The 20,229-nt window shown below is 49.2% G+C and overlaps 1 protein-coding gene across 1 annotated transcript in view; it reads right to left on the bottom strand.

Moving 5' to 3' along the window:
- PKP1 (plakophilin 1) overlaps positions 1-20,229 on the bottom strand; it is a 46,976-nt gene that overhangs the window by 7,154 nt on the left and 19,593 nt on the right. The window contains exons 3-11 of the mRNA XM_027728854.2: positions 19,727-20,148; positions 10,969-11,113; positions 8,276-8,483; positions 7,372-7,549; positions 5,154-5,268; positions 3,889-4,044; positions 3,609-3,785; positions 1,025-1,178; positions 322-508 (exon numbers count right to left, since the gene is read on the bottom strand). Of these exons, the coding sequence (XP_027584655.2) occupies positions 322-508; positions 1,025-1,178; positions 3,609-3,785; positions 3,889-4,044; positions 5,154-5,268; positions 7,372-7,549; positions 8,276-8,483; positions 10,969-11,113; positions 19,727-20,148 (1,742 nt within the window). The remainder of the gene's footprint in view (positions 1-321; positions 509-1,024; positions 1,179-3,608; positions 3,786-3,888; positions 4,045-5,153; positions 5,269-7,371; positions 7,550-8,275; positions 8,484-10,968; positions 11,114-19,726; positions 20,149-20,229) is intronic.

Consider the following 20,229-nt stretch of genomic DNA (forward strand, 5'->3'; position numbering starts at 1 on the left):
AAAGCTTTTAAAATGTTGGTGCTTCAGCTCTTTTTAGAATTTCCTAAAATTCAACCAGAAAATTTCCTGAGGCTCCCCTTTACAAATCCCTCCCTGGATGGCTCCTGCCTGGTTCCAAGAACCCAGTGCTGAGGATTCCTGTCTACCAAAATGCGGGGTATATTTTAGTCTCATTTTACAAGCCCAGGGAAAGAATGATGCTCTCCTACGGCTCCAAAGGGTGCTGGGAAGGCTCTGGGGTTAAGCTGGCTTTGCACAGAGTGTGGGGGGCTCAAAAGCATCTGCACCTGATCTTTTCCATGCCTCCTGCCCCAAACTCACCCATTTCGGCACAGGCTCACTACATTATTGAGCATGTTGCTTGACAAGTAAGACTTTCCCAGGTGGGGGTTGGACATGATGAGGTTCCTCAGAGTGTAACAAGCTGATGTCATGATCTCTCCATAGCTGCTGGTGTTTCCAGACTGGAACGACAGGAGACGTGATACATCTGGGAGCACCTGGTGAGCTAAAGAGGTGGAGGGAGGAATGTTCCAATCAACAATGACATCAAACCTCACACGAGTGAACAATACTATTTGTGTTAACACAACACGAGAATGCTGTGCTGTCTCTGGGAGGAGGCACTGATGGTGTTGGACAGCAATGGCATAATATTCATCACTTGATTTTTCCAAGACAATATGGGGGGGGCCTTTGGAAGGGCAATGTTGGTGGTCATGGGCAGTCAAGTCCAACTCGGTTCCTAAAACAGTGTCACCCTCATGATCCTGCAGATTTATCACCGCCTATGAAATACACCCCGTGCTTCCAGAGAATCTGAGGTGGCACATTCCCTTAATTCAGCCTGCAGATACCACTGATCCTTCCTCTGCTCCTTTGGGCCAGAAGAAATGACGCCGCTTCAGCCAATTTGGGAGCTTGTCTGAGTCATCTCATGGGGTTTACTGAGTGAGATGGGCAGATATCACACAGCTAGAAACTGGGCATTGTCCTGGAACCCACCGTGGTGGAAGTGACTTACCCATGGTTTTGTGGAGAACAGGATGCCGGGACATGTTGCTCAGCAAAGAGGCCCCAGACCGGACGACTTCCGAGCTGTTGGACTGGAGGAGCCGTGCGATGCGAGGCAATCCCTTCTCCTTCAGGCCAATCAACTGGCTCATTGCGTTGGACATCTGGGAGAGAAAACAGAGATGTCTCAGGACCCCCCATGCCAGGAGGACACAACTGGAATGATGTGCAGGGCTGGAGAAACACGACTGTACTATAAAATAGGCACCTTTCTCCTGCTGCCATAATCCCACTTTCTTTGTCATTTGCCTCTCTTCTCCACAGTTATGTAAGCCTGGAGAAAAGGAGGCTCAGGGGGGACCTTCTCACTCTCTACAACTCCCTGACAGGAGGGTGGAGCCGGGGGGGGTCAGGCTCTGCTCCCAGGGAACGAGGGACAGGACCAAAAGAAACAGCCTCAAGTTGCGCCAGGGTAGGTTTCAAGTGGATATTAGGGAAAATTTCTTTACCAAAGCAGTTGTTAGGCCCTGGCACAAGCTGCCTAGGGCAGTGGTGGTGTCACCACGCCTGGAAGCATTTGAAAAACCTGTAGATGTGGCACTTGGGGACATGGGTTAGTGGTGAACATGGCAGTGCTGGGTTCACACTTATTCTCAGAGGGCTTTTCCAACTTTAATGATTCCACGACTCCATGACATTTGAAAAGTCAGCCTCATCTTCTGTGATACAACTGGTACTCTTTCTGGACCCCGAGTGGGAACAGTTGATTGCCCAGCTGATACTCCTAAAAGCTGGAGAAGTTTTACCTTCGTGTCCACGTTGCCTTTGCCCTTCACAAGACTCCTGCAGCTCCCTGCCATGTCTCAAGTAACAACTAATGGTTACCCTTAAAAAGGAGTCTGATGAACAAAAATACTCATCTTAGATCCCGATCTTGTGCTTGCTTATGTAAACCTAGAAGATCTCAGGATGTAGCCAATGCAGATGAGTTGAAGCACATACCCTGAGTAAATTGCCCTCCTACTGACAGGGTTTCAACTGAACTTCTCAGCCATTCCCCCATCAGAAAGGCTGCTAGAGAGTGTTGCACCACCAGTGACACATGTCCATCAACAGTAACATGAGAATGGAGACAATAGGCTGGAAAACAACCCTCTTCCAGTGGGCTGAGATCCAATTTTCTTCCCATGCTTCAGGAGGCACTTGTGCCCTGCTACAGTTACACACCAGCAGGACTGGGATGTGCAAAGCGGAGTTGAAAGAGATTCAGAGCCATCCTCAATAAGCTAAAGGATCACAGCAAGCTTTGCAAGCTTATCCCCAGCTTCCCTTTCCATCAAGAAACAGCAAACCCAGCAATTCACCCCAACTCCAGCTCTGAGCTCCCTTAAAGGGAGGAGCCAGTTTGTCATATCCAGACAAATATCAGCCATTCCATTCCAGAAGGCTGAATTAAGTTGCTTCAGCACTGTCAGAGCAGGGTTTTGTTTGTTTGTTTGTTTTCTTCCCCCATGCCCAAGAGATATCCTTGTGCAATGATGTCAGTTGTTGAAAGGCTTTTCATTTCCATGGAGCACAGAACTCCAGCTCCACTTCCCTGATCAGCTCTACCCGATCTGGGACAGCCTCTCCCCACCTTCTGGTTAGTGGCACTGCTGAGTTAAACTGCAAAAAATCAAAGTTCCCAAAGTATTACACATAGAACTGCTCGTAACAAAAGCTCCCAGGAGATTGGAGCTGGCAGGTCACGGCTGTCCCAGCAGTGAAGGCTCCTCCCGTGAGTCACCCCGTGTTTCTGGGTGGAACACTTCACACACGTGACACACCTCTCCTACGTATGAAATCATTATCTCCTTATCTCCCCATCCATCTTATTTAAATTGGAATTGATGAAGTTCGGCACAAACAGACAAGTCAAGATCTGTCCCCGTGAAGGCAGCCTGCGAGGTCATGCCCATGGCAGCGACATTGGGCACGGCAGAGCTGCTGTCGTGACGCACCCCTCGCTCCTGCAACACCCCTGGCATCAAACAGCCCATGTCACCTCCACGCTGCCATGCCCACGGGTTAGGACATCTGTCAGAGCTACTTTACGAGCAGCTCTGATGTGAGGACAAGCCACAATCCACAGAACAACCCACCCTTTAATTAGAGCCACCTCCCACTTGGAGAACACTCACTGGCAGTGGCACACACACAGCCCTTCTCACTCCTTCAGTGGCATCTGTCCACATGTGCACATCTGGGCACATCCTCACTTGGTGCCCTGGGGGGAGGGTGTCAACACCAGCAGATGCTGGTAGAATGACCAACAGACTGGGGAAACCTGGAAAACAAGTGTATGGACCTGGGATAGACTCTTGGGGTACTGATTATAGCTGCCCACAAGACTCCATTTTCGGAATTAATAAACATCCCACTGGAGCATTCCCTGGCTATGGTGCCCTGAGGTTTAAGGAGGGCATTTTCCTTTTTGGTGGCTGCAAAGTGATGACGATGTAAGTGATCTTAGAGGTCTTTTCCAACCTTACTACTCTCTGACTCCGTGCTGACACATTTGGCTGCACACGTGCAGAGGACAGAGAAGTGCTCACCAGCCCTCGGCTCGCAGTGAGGTTCTGCAGAGCTCCAGCACAAGCTTCCAGGGTCGCATCCTTCTTGCTCTGATCCATCAGGGACAGGTAGGTGCGGATGGCATCGGAGTGGTAGAGCCAGCTGGGTCCTTTGGGTTTAAAATCCTCCTCGGGAAGGGGGACACCATACTCATCATTCTACAAAGAGATGAGAAACTGGAAGCTCAGATCCTGCTCTTCACTTGCAGCCCCTGCCTGGGGCTGAACATCACATTCCCAATCCCTCTGTGGCACATCTTACCTCCATTTTCCCACTCCTGCTGTTGAAACAGCCTGTGAGAGTTTTGTCCATGTAAACGCTCCGGGCCATGTGGTTGAGCTGGGTGTATTTGTTGGGAACCTCGGCATCCAGGCGGTAGGAGAGGTTATGCAGGATGCAGATGCAGTTCTCCACAGACTGAATCACCCCCAGAATAAAAAATGCAAACATCACATTAGGCAGAAAAATATGGAGCAGCACCTGCTATAGCTCCAGAGAGGACATGTCCCACGCCATAATCAGCTTTTTTAGCTGTTGTGCCATATACACTCCTGATCCTGCCTTGGGAAGCGGTGGATGGAAAGGGAGAAGGAGGTGGAGTGGACATGAAGGAAGACCACATAGCCCAGATGCTGCAGTGTGGATCTCAGTGAGGTGACTGACTCAGTGAACCTTGGCAGGTCTCACTGCCACAGGCAAGTTGGCAACAGGAAAGGAGAGTGTGAGGGTGGTTACACCAAACCATGAAATGCCAAATCTTCCAAGTCCCCCTCTTGCCATAGTCAGCTTTCAATTACTTTATCCAAGTCACAGCTACAGATCAGGTGACACTTTTTGCCAAGAACACACTTTTAAGCCTCCTTCACCTGATGTCAGAGGGGCCAATGGAAATAGAATTTTGACTGGATACCCGTAACCAACACCAAAACATGTGGTTCCATTTCCAGAGGGCTGTGTCCTGTATGTGCTGATGAAAGAGGATCCCTAAAAGAGGATTTGCTCAATCCTGAGATAATTCCAAGTAATTTTGGCACTTTCCTAGACATTGAGGACTTCAAGGTGTTGAACTCCTGAAAATGTGGCTATAAACACCATTTTATCAGGGTCTGGCAGAAAGATGCCAGTTCCTGACTTCTTGCTGAACATGATGATAATCTGGGGATTATCCACTTGAGTCCTGCTGGATGAAGAGATGCTGTGATGGGAAGAGCAGGAGATGGAGATTAGGATGCTGGAAGAATCCCAAGGTGGGAAGAGAGTAAAGCATATTGGGGGCTCAGTATTTTGGTTTGTCTTTGTGTTTGGGAACAGAATACTGTAAAACCTAGCTCTACTTCAGTCCCAGATCCCAGAGGACTTGTAATCCTACAACAGATCCCACTGGGGCTCAGAAGGACAAAAGCAGCCACAGAGAGTCCAGTCCCCTCTTGTGTTTGTTTGAAAGGGATTTTGAGATATTCCCAAAGTTGCAATTATTAACCACGGGGCTGAACTCCAGCAAACAGCTTGGGGGGAGCATCTGGTACCTTATCATCAGGTCGGTTGGAAGCCACACAGTTCTGGGCATAAGTCATGACAGAATCAATCAAACCAGGGTAATTCCTCATGGTCTGGCGCCCCATGTCTGCAGAACTCAGGTTTCTGAAGGAAAGCCATCGAGGAGCATGTCAGGAGAGAAGGAGAGAGGGTTAGTTGGGCTCTGTTCTGGCTGCGGCTGTCGCTGAATTCAGGAATTTTTTTGTGGATTCAGCAGGGCTGACCTACTGCTCTCATTTTGGAGGCCTTCTGTAGGACTGTGCTGGTGCACAGCTCTCTTGTTGCTCTTTAGGACTGATTTAACCTGGGGAAATGTCCTGTTAAGGAGAAGACACTCTCCTAGAGAGAGTAGCCAGCAGGATGTTACCTTAGAGGCTGTGCCTGTGCCATCACACCTCATTGCCTCCTGCCAAAGGGAAGACTGGTTAAAGACCATCTGGGATTATTGTGATCACCAGGAAGGTGCAAATGGTTGTAAACTCAGAGCTACCAGGGCCAACAGCAGTGTCTGATCCTGACACAGGGCAGAGGTGCTGGAGAGCAGCAATAGCTCTGACCAGAGGGACTGACTAGTTTGTGAAGTTGTAATGGATTCCTGGGCACTGGTGGCTGCCTGGAGAAGGGAGTTTTTCCAGTAACAGGAAATGTTTTTTGTTGTTTTGTTGTGGTTTTTTTCCTTCCCTGTTTTATTGCCTTGTAGCTTGCAAAGGAAAAACAAAGAGAGGCTGGCAGTCGTTGTGAGATATTCACTCTAGGCGTTCCAGAACTGGATTTGAGTTCACTGTGATTTGCAGCCTCCTCATTAACATGAATTCATCTGCAATCCAGAAATGCTTGAGCAGCAATGGCTCGAGCCCAGGGCAAACCCAAGGCTGTTCTCATCTCTGTTTTATGATGTGGCAGGGCAGTGAGTCACAGCAATCCTGGCTCACCCCTCAGAGCAGGGGCTCCAGACTCAAGTGCCCAGCTTTCCTCACTCTCCTTGCTCCCCAGTCCTGCTGCCTTTGGCCTTTTGAACTCCCTCTCTGACCTGCATCTGCCAGTCTTCATCGGGGGGTTGGACACTGCTGCCACAGGCTCTGGTAAATCTCTGCAGGCAGAGCCTGCCTTGAGCTGAACTCCACAGAAAGCTCCTTTTACAAGCTGTCACCACACTCCTTCCCTCATTTTAATGGAATATTTTGTGGCATTGGTGACTTGAGATGGTCTTAAAGTCGAGCACCTCACACACAACGCACAGCACACGTCCCCACGTGCAGCTGCATGGGGATGGTGCCCTCCACGACAGGGAAGGGACCAGCACCCACTGCCCGTCAGGGAACAGCACCCACTGTCTGTCAGACACGGTTCTCAGCCACAGAAGACGATGGTATCACGTCTCCAGAGGCCCCTGCTGCATTCACCCAGTTCGTTTCACAAGCAAATACAGCTCCTGCAAGCTGCATGTCTGGGAAGGGCGCGGCCAGCACTGCGCTCCCTCGGGGAGAGCTTCCCTTGATGAAAGTACCTAATTATGCAGGGACGGTTCTTTTTCCCCACTTGTTCCCATTGAGACAAGGAGCTCCCATCCAAGTGGAGGAGGGTGGTAGGAGAAACAGCAAGTCAGGGCAAAGATCCTCTACAAACAGGCTCTGGCTTTCCCGTGAAAAAAATAAACTACTCTGGGCTCAGCCTGCGCCTCGTGTTTTGTAGCTGAGCTGCCTGACGAAAAGAGACAGGAAAAGTCCAGGGTGTTGGGACTGATCTGTGCTAAAACAGTTATTAAAATAAGTGGGAAAACGCTTGTTTTCCCCACACAGAAGATTCCGCCTTTTTGTCACTTAATGCCCAAACCGGTTTGTTTTCTAGCGAGTAAAATTTTCTCTGGAAGCCTCAAAAATCTAAAGGCAAAATGTGCCCAGTTTCCTGGTCTGAGCTGAACGCTGACGGGTTTCAGTATTGCACAAAGCAACTTGCATTTTTCTGAGAAAAGCCTTATCAAGAACAAAACTCTTTTTTAAAAAATAAATTAAATAAAGAAAGCTACTCCAAAAGTATTTTACATGTAATTTTTTTTTTCCGCCTCCTCTGAGGAAAACTTTCTCAAGGAGAATTTCTAATTAACGCAATTGCAGCGGGCATGTCTTCAGCTCATTGTTAGAGGATTTAGATGGATTCAGCTTTTGCCAACAGACACAAGCTGCAGTAAGTCCCTGCTTGGTGACTCACCTCAAACACCCTGTGGCATTGAAGAACACCTCTGGGTCAATAATTTCTCTTGTCCTATTGCAGCTGCTGTCAGACCAGCCAGAAAAAGGGATGATAACACAGTCTGTCAGGACAGGGAGGGCCTCCTGTATCAATTCTTCTTTTAATTCATCAGTGGAGGAGAGGTTCCAGAGCAATCCTAGGATGGAGGTGGGAGACAAGCTCAAGCGGAGGGTCACCAGGCATTAGATCTGTCTTTCAGTCAGAGTGAATTCCAGCACCAAAAGCCTTCCTCACTTCACCCCTCTTTGAGCTAAGGGTGCAGAGGCTGCCTTAAACCCAGTCTCTGCATCCCTATGGGAGACAGACAGGATAGGCCCCATGTGGAGATGGGCATCCAAGCACCCTCCCTCCTCCCAAAATTGGTGTTTATTGCCATCAGGTTGCAGGGGGAAGGCATCTCTCTAAGGACCTCATAAAGGCTTGCACTTAAAACCTCAGACACAGCTGAGTGTGATCCGCACCAAAAAAACTCACATCAACCCCTCAAGGAAAGGTGAGACACGAGTTAGAGAACCTGCCCAACCATACTGGGGTTTCCAGCACCCTTTAGTCCTCCTGGGAACATCACAGTGGCCTGGGGTGCAGGAAGGCATGAGGGTGGCAGGGTGACCACAACTGCAGGGAAAACCCGGGGCAGGTGCTTCCCCAAGGGGCACTTTTGAAGTGAGGAACCCTTATGGGACATCGAAGGGCCAGGACCTCCTTTGCCTTTCTGATTTAGGTCACCATTTGGTGCAACAGGCACATAAAACACCCCTTTTGTAGTATGGCAGCCCCATGGCTACGGGGCCTTTGTGTGCCGGAGCAACCCGGGCCACAGGCTGCGGGGAGCACGGTCCTGCTGAGGGCTGGGCAACTGTACCTGTCAGCTGTTTCTGGATTTCGGTGTTCCCTGTCCTCCGGAGGAGGCTCACGCACTCCCGTATCCCGTTCTGCCGCCGGGTTTCAATCTTGTTGGTTGGATTCTTGAAGACCAGGTTCCGGAGGGCCCCGGCTGCTGCCCGCTGGACGTTCTGGTTCGTGCTGCGCAGCAGCTCCACGAGCTTGGCGATGCCCCCCAGCCGATAGACCTGCACCAGGAGAGACAGGCTGCCATCAGCTCAGGGGGCTGGGACAGGGGCACCCGGGACTGCCACGGCAATGCTGGGAGTCACAGGGCACTTCTGGTACTCCTCGTGCTCAGGGGAGCTGGAGAAGCAGATTTGGCCGGGAAGGATGGCCGGAAATGGCATGGCACAGAATCACACACTCACAAAATTACACTCACAGAATCCCAGAGTATGCTGAGTTGGAAGGGACCCACAAGGATCATCAAGTCCAAATCCTGGCCCTGCACAGGTCCATCCCCAAAAATCACACCATGTGCCCCAGAGGATCATCCTTCAGCTCTGTCAGCTTTGGGGCTGTGCCCACTGCCCTGGGGAGCCTGGGCAGTGCCCAACCAGCCTCTGGGGGAAGAACCTTTGCCTGAGATCCAACCTGACCCTGCCCTGACACAGCTCCAGCCATTCCCTGGCTGCTGTCCCTGGTCCCCCCAGAGCAGAGCTCAGTCCCTGCCCCTCCTCTGCCCCTCCTGAGGAAGTTGTACCTGCACTGAGGTCCCCCTCAGTCTCCTCTTCTCCAGCTGAACACACCAAGTGCCCTCAGTGTCCTCACACGGCTTCAAATCAAGGCCCCACACCATCTTCGCTGCCTCCTTTGGACACTCTCTAATGGCTTTAGATCTTCCTTATCTTGCAGTGCCCCAAACTGCCCCAATATTGCAGGTGAGGCTGTGCCAGGTCAGAGCAGAGTGGGACAATCCCCTCCCTCATCTGGCTGGTGATGCTGGGCCTGATGCCCCCCGGGACACATGGTTCAGGTCATGATCACAAAGCTGATGGCCTGGAGGTTGGAGCCTAAAGCTCTGTAAGTAGATGTCTCTGAGTAAAGGCCATGGACCGAGTCCTTTGCTGATGTAAATGTGCTCTCACAAACTTTCACCAACCTCCAGCTTGCATCAGATGAAAATGTTGCTCTGCCCATCTGAAGAGGCCATCTATAGCCATGTAATGACATGCTCTGGTAATTTGTCTGCATCCTGGAATCACGGGCTGAGCTTAGAGGGGTGGTCATGGCACAGTGTCCCCACCCTCGAGCTCAGCCTCTCCAGCTGCTCCAGCACCAGGAAGGGGTGTGAGCCCAGACCTGCAGGACACCACACATGTGACAGAGAGGTTTGGAGGCAAATTCCTCCAGCTGAGCTCTCCAAAATGATGAGTATTCCTGCTGTAGGATGTCCTCTGTAGCAGGACATGATCCTGCCTGGAGCCCCTCCTGGCACAAACCAACCCCACTGACAATAGACAATGAATGAGCACCTTTCAGAAAACAAGTGTGTGCTCAGGCAACTCACAGACCTACTCTAACACATCTTTTCTGGGAAGCCACCAGACAGGCCAGTGCTCAGAAAGTGTTTTCAATGGTAAATGAAGGGTGTGGTCACCCCCACAATTAGCCCTGTTAAGGTGGGCTGGGGGACCTGCGCTTGATTCAGACACAGCAAAGGCAGAGGGGCACAGCCCCACGTATGCCAGCACAGCCCCACATATGCCAGCACAGCCCCACATATGCCAGCATATCCAGCTCCACTGTTGGGCCAGGAACTGGAAAGCCACCTCTGTAGGGTTGGCATTTTGATCAAGCTGTGTTTGCATGACTGCAAACACACCGGCGTGGGGATAAATTTTGGTAGCGGTCTTGCTGCAGCAGATCCATCCTTCAGGCTGCCTCCCTTAATGGATTTTGGCAAAGTAGTTGAAGAGCAAGAGCATAAGAAAAATAACCTGTGCTGTAAGAAGGGCATCTGTTTGATCAAATATCATAGAATGATGGAATGGTTTGGGTTGGAAGGGACCTTAAAGCTCATCTCATTTCACTCCCTGCCATGGGCAGGGACACCTTCCACTATCTCAGGTTGCTCCAAGCCCCGTCCAACCTGGCCTTGGACACTTCCAGGGATGGGGCAGCCACCACTCTGGATGTGCAAAATCTTTGTACACAATCCCCAATTAATCCATTGGCTCAGGTGGCTGAAAAAGGCTGGGAAATGGCTGCAGAGTCACTGGGAATGCCCACTGAAAGTCACAGTGGGCCTTGGGGCAACTTTGTCTGCCCCTGACACTGCAGCTCTGAGACAGTGAAAGATTTATGTGGAACTGGGAGCAATTGCACCCAGAAGAGGACACTGGATGGCTGCTTCCATCTTGCCAGACCCCATCAACCTGTGCCACAGCAGCTTATGGTGATAAGGTGAACACAGTCCTCTGTGTTAAAATCCTGACTAACTGCTGTTGTCAGAAAGTGGCCACTAATAGTTGAAAAGTTGAAAAAAACCCACCTAATTAATTCCTGAGCATGACTAGTGGGGTATAAGGCTCCCTGTGTGTCCCTTCCATCTCAGATTCTGTAATTCATGAAAATTAGGGATCCTTGGTACTGGGAAAAACCAGTTCCATCCATCTCTTGTGCTGTCATACCCCGCATGCCAGCAGAGCTCAGAAGGGGTTTGCTCACCTCTTGCTTGGCAGACTCATCCTGGAAGCAGGTGTGCTGGAGGTAGTAAGCACCCATGGCCTGGTATTTGTCATCAGAGGAGCACAGGAGCTGTATGGCTTTCTGGATGGTCATTGTCCCGGCATCTATCTCATCACCACAGATTCTGTGTTAAAGAGAAACATGGCACTGGTTGAGTGCTCAGCTAGAAGAGCTACAGCAGTACTTTAAATTATTGGGAAGGAATCAATGATAAAATGTAAAATATTATCACATTCCCACATAAAGCACACACAGTGCTCCCCTAGAGAATTTCTCTGTCTCAAAAAAAGAAATGGTAAAAAGTGGAAAATACACAGTGGAGGGCACTGAGGCTAATAAATTACAGATCCAGTCTATCCAGAAGCAAAGGAGACAGAAAATGAAAGCTCACTTGCGGTGCTAGATGTCTAATCATGTCTCAGGTGGAAGGTTTAATGAACAGAGAACCAGTCTTCACTGTTCCTCAGTAAAAGAATGAGTGGACAAGAGTGAAACCATCCTCCAGGTTATTAGGACAATGCAACGTAGGCAGATGATTTTCCCACAGTGTGTGATCCTTTGATGTGAGATGTGGTGGAAGCAAAAATGTGAGAGCAGCTGATGGTCTCAGGAGGCCTGGGCAGATCCCTTAGGAAAAGGCAACAGGCACGTCTGGAGTGATGGGGTGGACAAATATTGAGTTTATTAAATACTAATAACAGCATTGAGACATCCTGCTCCCAAGGTATGTTCACTTAGGTGATCTCCATGCTCTCCATAAAAGTTGACCACTGTCCCCATTCCCCATTAGGTAAAGAATGTGCCTAGAGACTCCAGAGGAAGGATATGATACCACTGGCTTGGGGCAGGACTGGAACCTTGGGAGAAATATAAATACTGGAATGTTTGTCCACTTGTTTAGAAATATGAAGGTCCTGCTCTTTTTGGCTTGTACTTATTTAGCATCATCTCTGATGTTTTAACCACACAAAATTGGAAAAGGGTCCAAACTTTCAGACTGATGAAGAGGGTCTGAACTGCAAAGCTTGTCTATGTTTCCAGTTATAGGAATTAATCTAATTAAAAGTTGCCCTCTCCTCTCAGCTGCAGCAGGATCTGTGCTCATTGCAGCAGTGTCTGAGTTAATTTTCATCACAACAACAGCCCCGGAAAGTTCAGGACTGAGAAGAGTGAAAACCCAACCTCCTGTCTGGTTGTTGCTGCCAGCAGTGACAGGGCACAAATGGGAAATGCTTCATTAACAGTGGACAAAATCCAAAAGTGTGAGGGCTTTGCTAGGCCAACTGGGCCTGACTGATGTGATTCCCTGTGTGGGACCCTGTGTAGGACTGATGGTGAGTTAGTTTTACCTGGAAATCAGGAAACCAGTTCCTGTTTGAGCCGCATTTATTTATATATATTTATATATATTTTTACTCCGTGTCATACCCGTGAGTGACTGTGTAGGGGGGATGATACACGTGGCTGATCCTCTTCAGACAATCCAGCAGACTAACAAAACATAGTGATTCTGAATAAGTTCTTCAGATGAGCCTATTACATTTGAAGTATTGAATATCACTACAAGAGAGTAGCACTCCTAGGCATGGGATGTAGAGTCATTTTGACTGTGCCAAAGAAATGTTAGGAATAAAGGTCTAGGAAGGGCACCCTCAGCAGCTTACAGTGAGATAAAAAATTGTATTCTTAAAAATCCAAAGGTTCCCTTCCTCACAGCACAGAGCAGTGAATAATACCCACAGTTGTATGGCAAATTTCATACCAAATATCAAAAGCCAGCAATGAGGCTGTGACATGGGAAGGCAGCATGAAGGACTCCTCTCCACTACCTTCACTGGCATTAAGTTGCACACAGTGTATGTTACTCTTTTAAGCACCTGTGGAGCCAATGGAGAGAAATAGGTGCTTCCAAAAACCATTTTTCCTAAGACAGGAAGGCCTGTCCTCTGGAGATATCTTTTCCTCTCTTGGAATGAAGGAATGATAGACAACAGCCTTGGATTGGACCTTAAGCATTCAATGTCTAAGGCTGGATGAACCTCATTCCACTTCTATTTCTACACTGACAATAAAACATCACTTCATTATATGACTTTTCATCAGTTTGAATCTTCGTGAAAACTTGGCACCAAGAAACTTCCCTCAAACTTGCAACAAGGAAACACAAAAGTGGAGAGACAAAGTTTAAACTAGAAATTAAGGAGCCCCAGAAATCTTTGGTTTGACCCAGGATGTTGGGATTTTCACTTCAGTTTTTTTCATGCTCCTGAGACACGATAGAGCTGAGACACTGATGGATCCTGCACCAGAGGAACTTCTTTGAGAACTGGGACCTGGGCTGGCAGTGTGGGGAGGGAGGCAGATTAGTAAAAATATCAGGTCAGTGACCATGTAAATCATGATGATTTTTTTTTTCCTTTATAATTTTTAGATCAAATGCACTTTTTCTGAGAAACAAGGATCTCCACTTGATTCAGCTACTCCAGGAAGGCAATTTTCTTCCCACCCACTCCATAAGAGGGCCAAACCCTTCTTCAGCAGGGAAAAACTTGGGATTCAGGTGTGAGAAAAGGTGGAGAAGGTTCCTTTTTCCCTCCTGGCTCATCAGCAGGAGAAGCTCCAGTGGGTAAGCAGCCAGGCTCAGAGATTTCTCCTTGCTGGCAATGTAATGACCCTGGCAAAACCCAGCTAAAACGAGATTGTTCATCAGCCAGTCAGGGATATGCCTGACCAGATCTACACTGTGGGAAAAACATCCTGCTCTGAGACAAACTCTTGAAAAGTGGCCATTTCCAGCCTGGGCCAGTGTGCCTGGTAGGAAGAGCTCCAAAGGCTGTTCCTCTTCCACAAGAAAAAAGCAATCAAAATAGGAAGTGATTTAATGGAGGCAAATGGAAGTTATTCAATGGAGACAAAAAAGATGATCACACTCAGGGATGGATGGAAGGGAAACAAATACTGAAGAGGATCAGTATCACAGAAAGGCAAATTCCCTTACGTTGTGTTAATCAAATCTAAGTCTCTATCCTGGTTGTTGGGGCTACAGATCCCAGGAGAGGAGGAAGCCAGAAAACTCTTAGCAAATTCCATTGTTCATTAATAACATCAGACTGAAAACGCTCAAAACAGAGTATTCAGCATGTCCAAGCCTTTCAAAATAAAGCTGCACTGGAGCAAGCCCGACAGCCAGGCCCCAAGCCAAGCAGCCACATCTATCTTTGGGACATGGCACTGAGGTTTTGACACTGCTGAAAGCTCAGCTGGAGCTTCCCCTCAGGCTTTGCTGCATGGGGAGACCCCAGAGGAGATGGGCACAGAGTGACACTGGGCTGGCTGACGGGGGATCCTCCCCATGAGCAGTGGTGGGAACCCTGCCAGGACAGAACCACAAACAGCTCCTCAGCACCTGGATGCAAACACACAGCTCAGACAAGCTCATGTCACAAGGAGCCAGACTGTGAAATGGTCATTTTTAGAGGTATTTTGTCCCAAATAAGAACAAACCAAAATGAAGGTGCCTTTTGTTGTACACGGTTCTGCCTTCATGAAGTGGCACAGCCCTGGAGAATTAATGTTTTGATATTGATCGCCTTTATTTATCCCAAAAGACTGGAGATAGATCAGAAAACACCCTCAGTACCTTTTCTGACTATTTTAAGAACCTCAGTATGTTTTCACTGTCTACAGAATTTCCAGGGAGGCTGAGCTCAGCCAAGGAGTGAATGGTTAGGGGAAGCTCAGTTACTGTCTCTGAACTTCACTCACAGAGCAGAGAGGCTGATGCAGCTCAGCTGGGGCCAAATCGGTGTCACCACAGACAAATATGAACCCAAAGGAAACCCAAAGGGTCGCCCCAGCCTTTACTGTCTTGTCCAGCAGCCAAGGTATCCAAGACCTTTAACAGAGCAGCAACAAGATATTACATATTTCCAGGTACCTTGAGAGTCACTTGCTTTCACATGATCTCTAATGAGGTGTTTTAGTGTCTCTCATACACAGAACTCCAAAGGGAAATGTATCCACATCTTAAAAGGAGGCCAAAGGTGCATGTGGGATTGTAGGTGTCCATTAATGGCTCCTGATCTGTATCAGCAACCCTTAACCTGGGGAGTGTCTGCAGACACCCTAGCTCACCTCGTCGTCTCCCCAGACGAGAACACCCTGAATCCTCCACCAGGGCTGGGATTAATCTGCTCTCTCAGTAACGTCTCCAGCTCAGACACCTGGGGTTCCCCTGGAGTCAACAAGGGCACTCAGTGTGTCAGGGGGGTAACTCAGTGACTGAGCTCCAAATTCAGCTTCCCTGGCCACTGCCTGAATCTCTGCAAGGGCACCAGGGCCCCTCAGCTCAGATACAGGCATGTCCTAAAGTGCTGGAACCAGAGGACCAACCGGCCCGGGGCTGGTCAGTCCCATGAGGCACCTGAAGCACAGAGTGCAACACGTCTACAAACAGAACCAACATAATGTCAGCTGGTGGTAGACACAGGGGTTTTTTTGTACCTCAGGTTCCAGCTGAAGCAGGACAAAGGCTCAAAAGTTTCTAGGAGGCGTTAAACATCACCTCCTTTATTCCTCTGCTCGTTATCAGTACCTAATGGCCAAGTGAGATGTAGAAACATTCTTCCTGACTGGGCATAAATGACATAAATAATATTGCAAGATGTTATTTAGCTAAAAGCTGCCGAGCTCAGGGTGACACCCTGTCACTTGGAGCATGTTGCAAGTACCACCCATCAGAGGAAGTGATTTAAAGTGAGCAAATATGGGTGATCTTCACCAGCTGCTGTTGCTGAGAGTTTCCAGATCTGAGGGATGTCACAAGAAAGGAGAAGGGTTCTGGGGGGATGAGGGAGCCCTGGACACCAAGAAGACTGTCTCCAGCTCCATCAGGTACCTGAACTCACTCCAGAGGGCTGTATTTTGGCAACATCTGAGTGCTGTTCATGGAAAACTGCCACCAGAGTAACCTGTGGGCATCTGAGCCCAGGACAGATGTACTGAGCTTGGAAATGTAGGTCCAGATATGACATAATGCTTCCAAAGGCTTAAGTCTCTGAGTGGTTACAGAGAAGTATGTCTGGAATCACAGAATCATTTAGGGTGGAAAAGACCTCCAAGACCATCAAGTCCCCCCTGTGCCCGATCCCCACCTTGTCACCCAGCCCAGAGCACTGAGTGCCACGTTCAGTCATTCCTTGGACACCTCCAGGGATGAGGACTCCATCACCTCCCTGGGCAGCCCCTGCCAATGTTTAACAAACCTTTCCATGAAGAAATTCTTCATGAAAGAAAGGAAGGGGCATCAGAAGGAGCATCCTGCTCACTGGGGTGGGATCATAACAACAGGGCCAGTGGAAGAGAATAGACTTCAAGAGGAGTTTTCTCCAAGCAAGTCATTACTGCTCAACCTCCTGATCTGGCAAACAGTGCAAAATTCAGATTTCATCACTAGAACCAATGCTATGGGGTGAGTAAAAGACTATGTCATGGTTTAGTTTATCAGAGAATCAGAGAATGGCTTTTCCTGAAAAACATTTAGGTGTTCAACTACTCATCAGTGAGCTGGAGGAAAGGTGCCTTCATCAGAGTTGCTGTTGTAAGAGGGAGGACTCTCTGAGAGATAGTTATCAAAGAAACAGCTCTTCCACGTCTCACACAGCCAAAGCCAGCTCAATAAAAAGCAGCAATCACACAATCAAGAATAGTTCCAGAAATGAAATAACTTTGTGACCAAATGCAGAGGGACTGTTCAGTACAGTATTTGACACTCAGTCAAATACTTGTTGCACACTCAGTATTTTGATATCTCCACACCATTCTCACTACCTGAGAACACCCAGTCACCCCTTTTTCATCTCACACTATCCAAGGAGATCAGATCCATAGCAGAGGACATCTTAGAAGCACCACTTTTGAACCAGCAATGACACTGTCCACAGCCATTGAATTATAGAGGAATTTTGTGTGGCAAACAGACCCAGTGGATCACAGGCCCCACTGCAATAACTCTCACAGCAATGGAAATCACTACATGGATCACCTTGGAAAGCATGGAAAGCATCCAGCCCTTCCCTGGCTCATGCAGGTGGTTTGCAAAATTGCAGACAAGACATCCACCCACACAGGAGATTTACAGCACAAAAACCCAACACAAAATTATCCCTGTTACAAAGGCACAAACTCCACCTGGAGAACGACTGGAAGAGAAGGACAGAGCCCCAAACTGGGCACTGCAGCAGCTGTGACCCAGCTGAGCCCTGTCCTGCATGCACAGGTTAATAATGGCACACCTACAAGCAAACCTCTCCCTACTCGAAGATCAGGTGACCCAAATGAATACTGAGATCTCCAAGTGGAGAATCCTCCAAACACAACAATCCCACACAGCAAGGAGAGCCCAGACATGGTCCTAACCCACCCAAAGCACACTGCAGAACAAGGCTAACAGTGACTGCCAGATACTTTCTAGGGGCCAGTAGTCTTTCAAACAAGTAATTTTTCCAAAGAGGAAAACTCCTTCCTATGCTTCCAAAGCTTTAAGGACAACTGCTGCCGACCTCATCTCCTTTGAGCAGAATTCCTTGCACGAGCTGCCCTCAGCAGTAGTCCAGCTCTGCAGTCTCAGGTGGAGCAGGGGGTGTGCCCCAGCCAGATCAGATTTACTCAGGGGACACAGCCCCAGCTGAGCCTACGACTCGGAGCCGACATTTCCACATCAGAACCAGTTCTGCCAGATGGGCCATGCCCCAAGCCAGGAGAAGTGTATAAATGGAGCCACTCCCTAACCAAGGGGCACCCAGCACTGGAGAAGGTTCCTCTCACAACAGCATTTCTCCTCCTCAGAAAATGCCATCATTCTTCAAGTGACCTTTTCAAAGCAATGACCAAGCCCATAACCACGAGCACTGTGCAGAGCAGGGCTTGGCTTGGTCAGAGCCTGCCTGGGACTAACCTCTCAAAAGCAGTGTTCTCCCCAGAAGGCGGCAGCTGCAGCCACGTTTAGTCATTCTGCCATCCCTCCCACTACACTTTTATGCTCTTTAGTCAGAAATCCCCTAGAACAAGTTATTCCCAGCTAACGTAACATCTGTTTCCTCTTCCAGAGGATTTACAAAGCTGCTGACAGCAGCAAGTCATGGCCACCAGTGGTCTGGGTTGGCCAGGGCTAATTTTGCACGTGTTAAACAAGAAGTAACTGAGCACATGGGTAGCCAAGGTTTCATGATAACATGCTAATGGGTGAGTGATGTTTCTTGGCATACATGCCCTGGGACACACTCCTACTCAATACAAAACCAGGGAGGCTTAGCCAGAGAAATCTGGAACATTCAGATGTGAAAAGGGGCCTGATTTGGCTCACAAACTGCTGACTGTGAGGGGGTTTTCTCAGTATCCACATCATTCCTTGGGGCAATGGCTCAACAGTTTCTGGCCTTTGGTGGGAGTTATGACAAAGTCTATGAGCCCATTTAAATAGTGTCACTCTTGTGCTGCAGTGTGCTCATTCTCAGGAATGAGCTTGGGAGCTTCTAGGGTTTGTGTGACAAGCTGTCACATCTGTCTGGGAGTTGTGAGAGCTTCTGGGTGGGTGCAGAGCAAGCCATGTATGATGGTGGTGCAGCAGAAGTAGTGCAGTAGCCCCTGGAAAATGCTTGTGGAAGCTGCAGACCCTCCTCTAGCCCATTAGAACAGTGTTTTGCAGCTCAAAACATGGAAACCACAGTCTTCCAAGACTTCCAAGTCTTCCAAGACCATGACTTGTGCAGACCAAGTCTGTTCCAAGGCTGCAGCAGAACATGGTTGCTGCTGCAGAGCTGGAGGCAGCTCAGCCTATTGGGGCAGCTTTTAACCAACATCCCAGTAACATCACCCAAACAAGGCTGAGTTTTAGTGGGAGCTCTGCTGCATTGCCCAGTTACGTTCTTGGGAGTGTCTGAGCTCCCTGGGGTGATTTGTCTGCCCTGTTGCTGTAGGCAGCTTCCACAAGAAGGTATCTGATGCTGACATATGGTGGACCATCCTCCACCCTTATGTATTTCCTAACCCAAATGGGACTGGATGCTCTGGACAGCAAGGAATTAACAGCTTCCACTGATTCCTCTTTCCTGACTAGACAAATTATTCCAATTAGGGTATTTATTTCAATTTTGGACTCAATTTTTTTCTGGAACCCAAATCAGACCTTTTGGGCAGATGAAGCACAGGCAAGGTGGAAAGAAAAGAGGTAAATGCCACCACTCAGCAGGTTCTCAGCTCTGCTCTGAGTCAGACCCTCAGGAACCAACTCCTTCAAAGACTTTTTTTTTTTGTTTTTTTTTCAGGTATGTTTTCTGCCAAACTGAAGCAGCCTGACAGCCAGGAGAGGCACCCAGACCGCACACCAGGCTTTCTGCTCTTCTCCTCCCCGCCCTCATCCTGCAAAGGTGCTGTCAGTTAATGCCACCACAGAGACTGAGGCATCATCTTGCCCAACACCACACAGCTACAGCAGAGATATCTACACCCAGCCAGTCATATTGGTTTCTCAGTCATATTGGTTTCCCTCCACAGCCCAGGAAGAGAAATAAACCCTTCAAGAGCGTGACTCATCTGACCCACTTTGCTGCGGGACGCGATCAAGCACGGGGTGCCCTGGGAAGAGATCTCCAGTGGCTGTGGAGCAGCTCAGGTGACCGGCTCTGATGGGCGGGCCTCCCCAGCACGTCCACGCTCCCTCAGATCACAGCAAACTTACTTGGAGCTGGACTGAGCCTGCCCATAAACCGCATCCTGCTTGCAGCTCATCATAGGCTGGGCATAGACCACGTCGGGCTTGTTGCTGGAGGGGCAAGAGAGGGCCCGTGCTGGCATTTTTTTACTTGTCCTGGTAGTTCCTTGCTGGGTGCTGCAGCTGCTGTAGATGCTCTGGCGGTTCAGGGTCGTCTTGTGCTCTGCCCGGCCCCCGACCTGGCTCTTCCTGAGGGTGCCCCGGGGGGGTTCGCAGTAGAGGTCGGGCTCGCTGCGGCTGCTCTTGATGTTCTGCACGAAGCAGTAGTCGCTGCCGGCCCGGGGGCTGCACACGGCCTTGCCGTAGTGTTTGTTGCCCCAGCCCTCCATCTGGCTGTAGGAGCTGTAGCGCCTGTTCTCCACGTCCCGCTTCAGGGTCCCGTTGTACAGCTGGACAAGGACAAAACAGGGCACAAAGCTGTTAGGAAGGAGCTGCAGACCCGTGTGGCCAAGCCCGCTCCTGTGCGGGCG

Source organism: Pipra filicauda, unplaced genomic scaffold (genome assembly GCF_003945595.2).
Source record: "Pipra filicauda isolate LSUMZ 115617 unplaced genomic scaffold, ASM394559v2 scaffold172_size1731463_pilon, whole genome shotgun sequence".
Lineage (NCBI taxonomy): Eukaryota > Metazoa > Chordata > Aves > Passeriformes > Pipridae > Pipra > Pipra filicauda.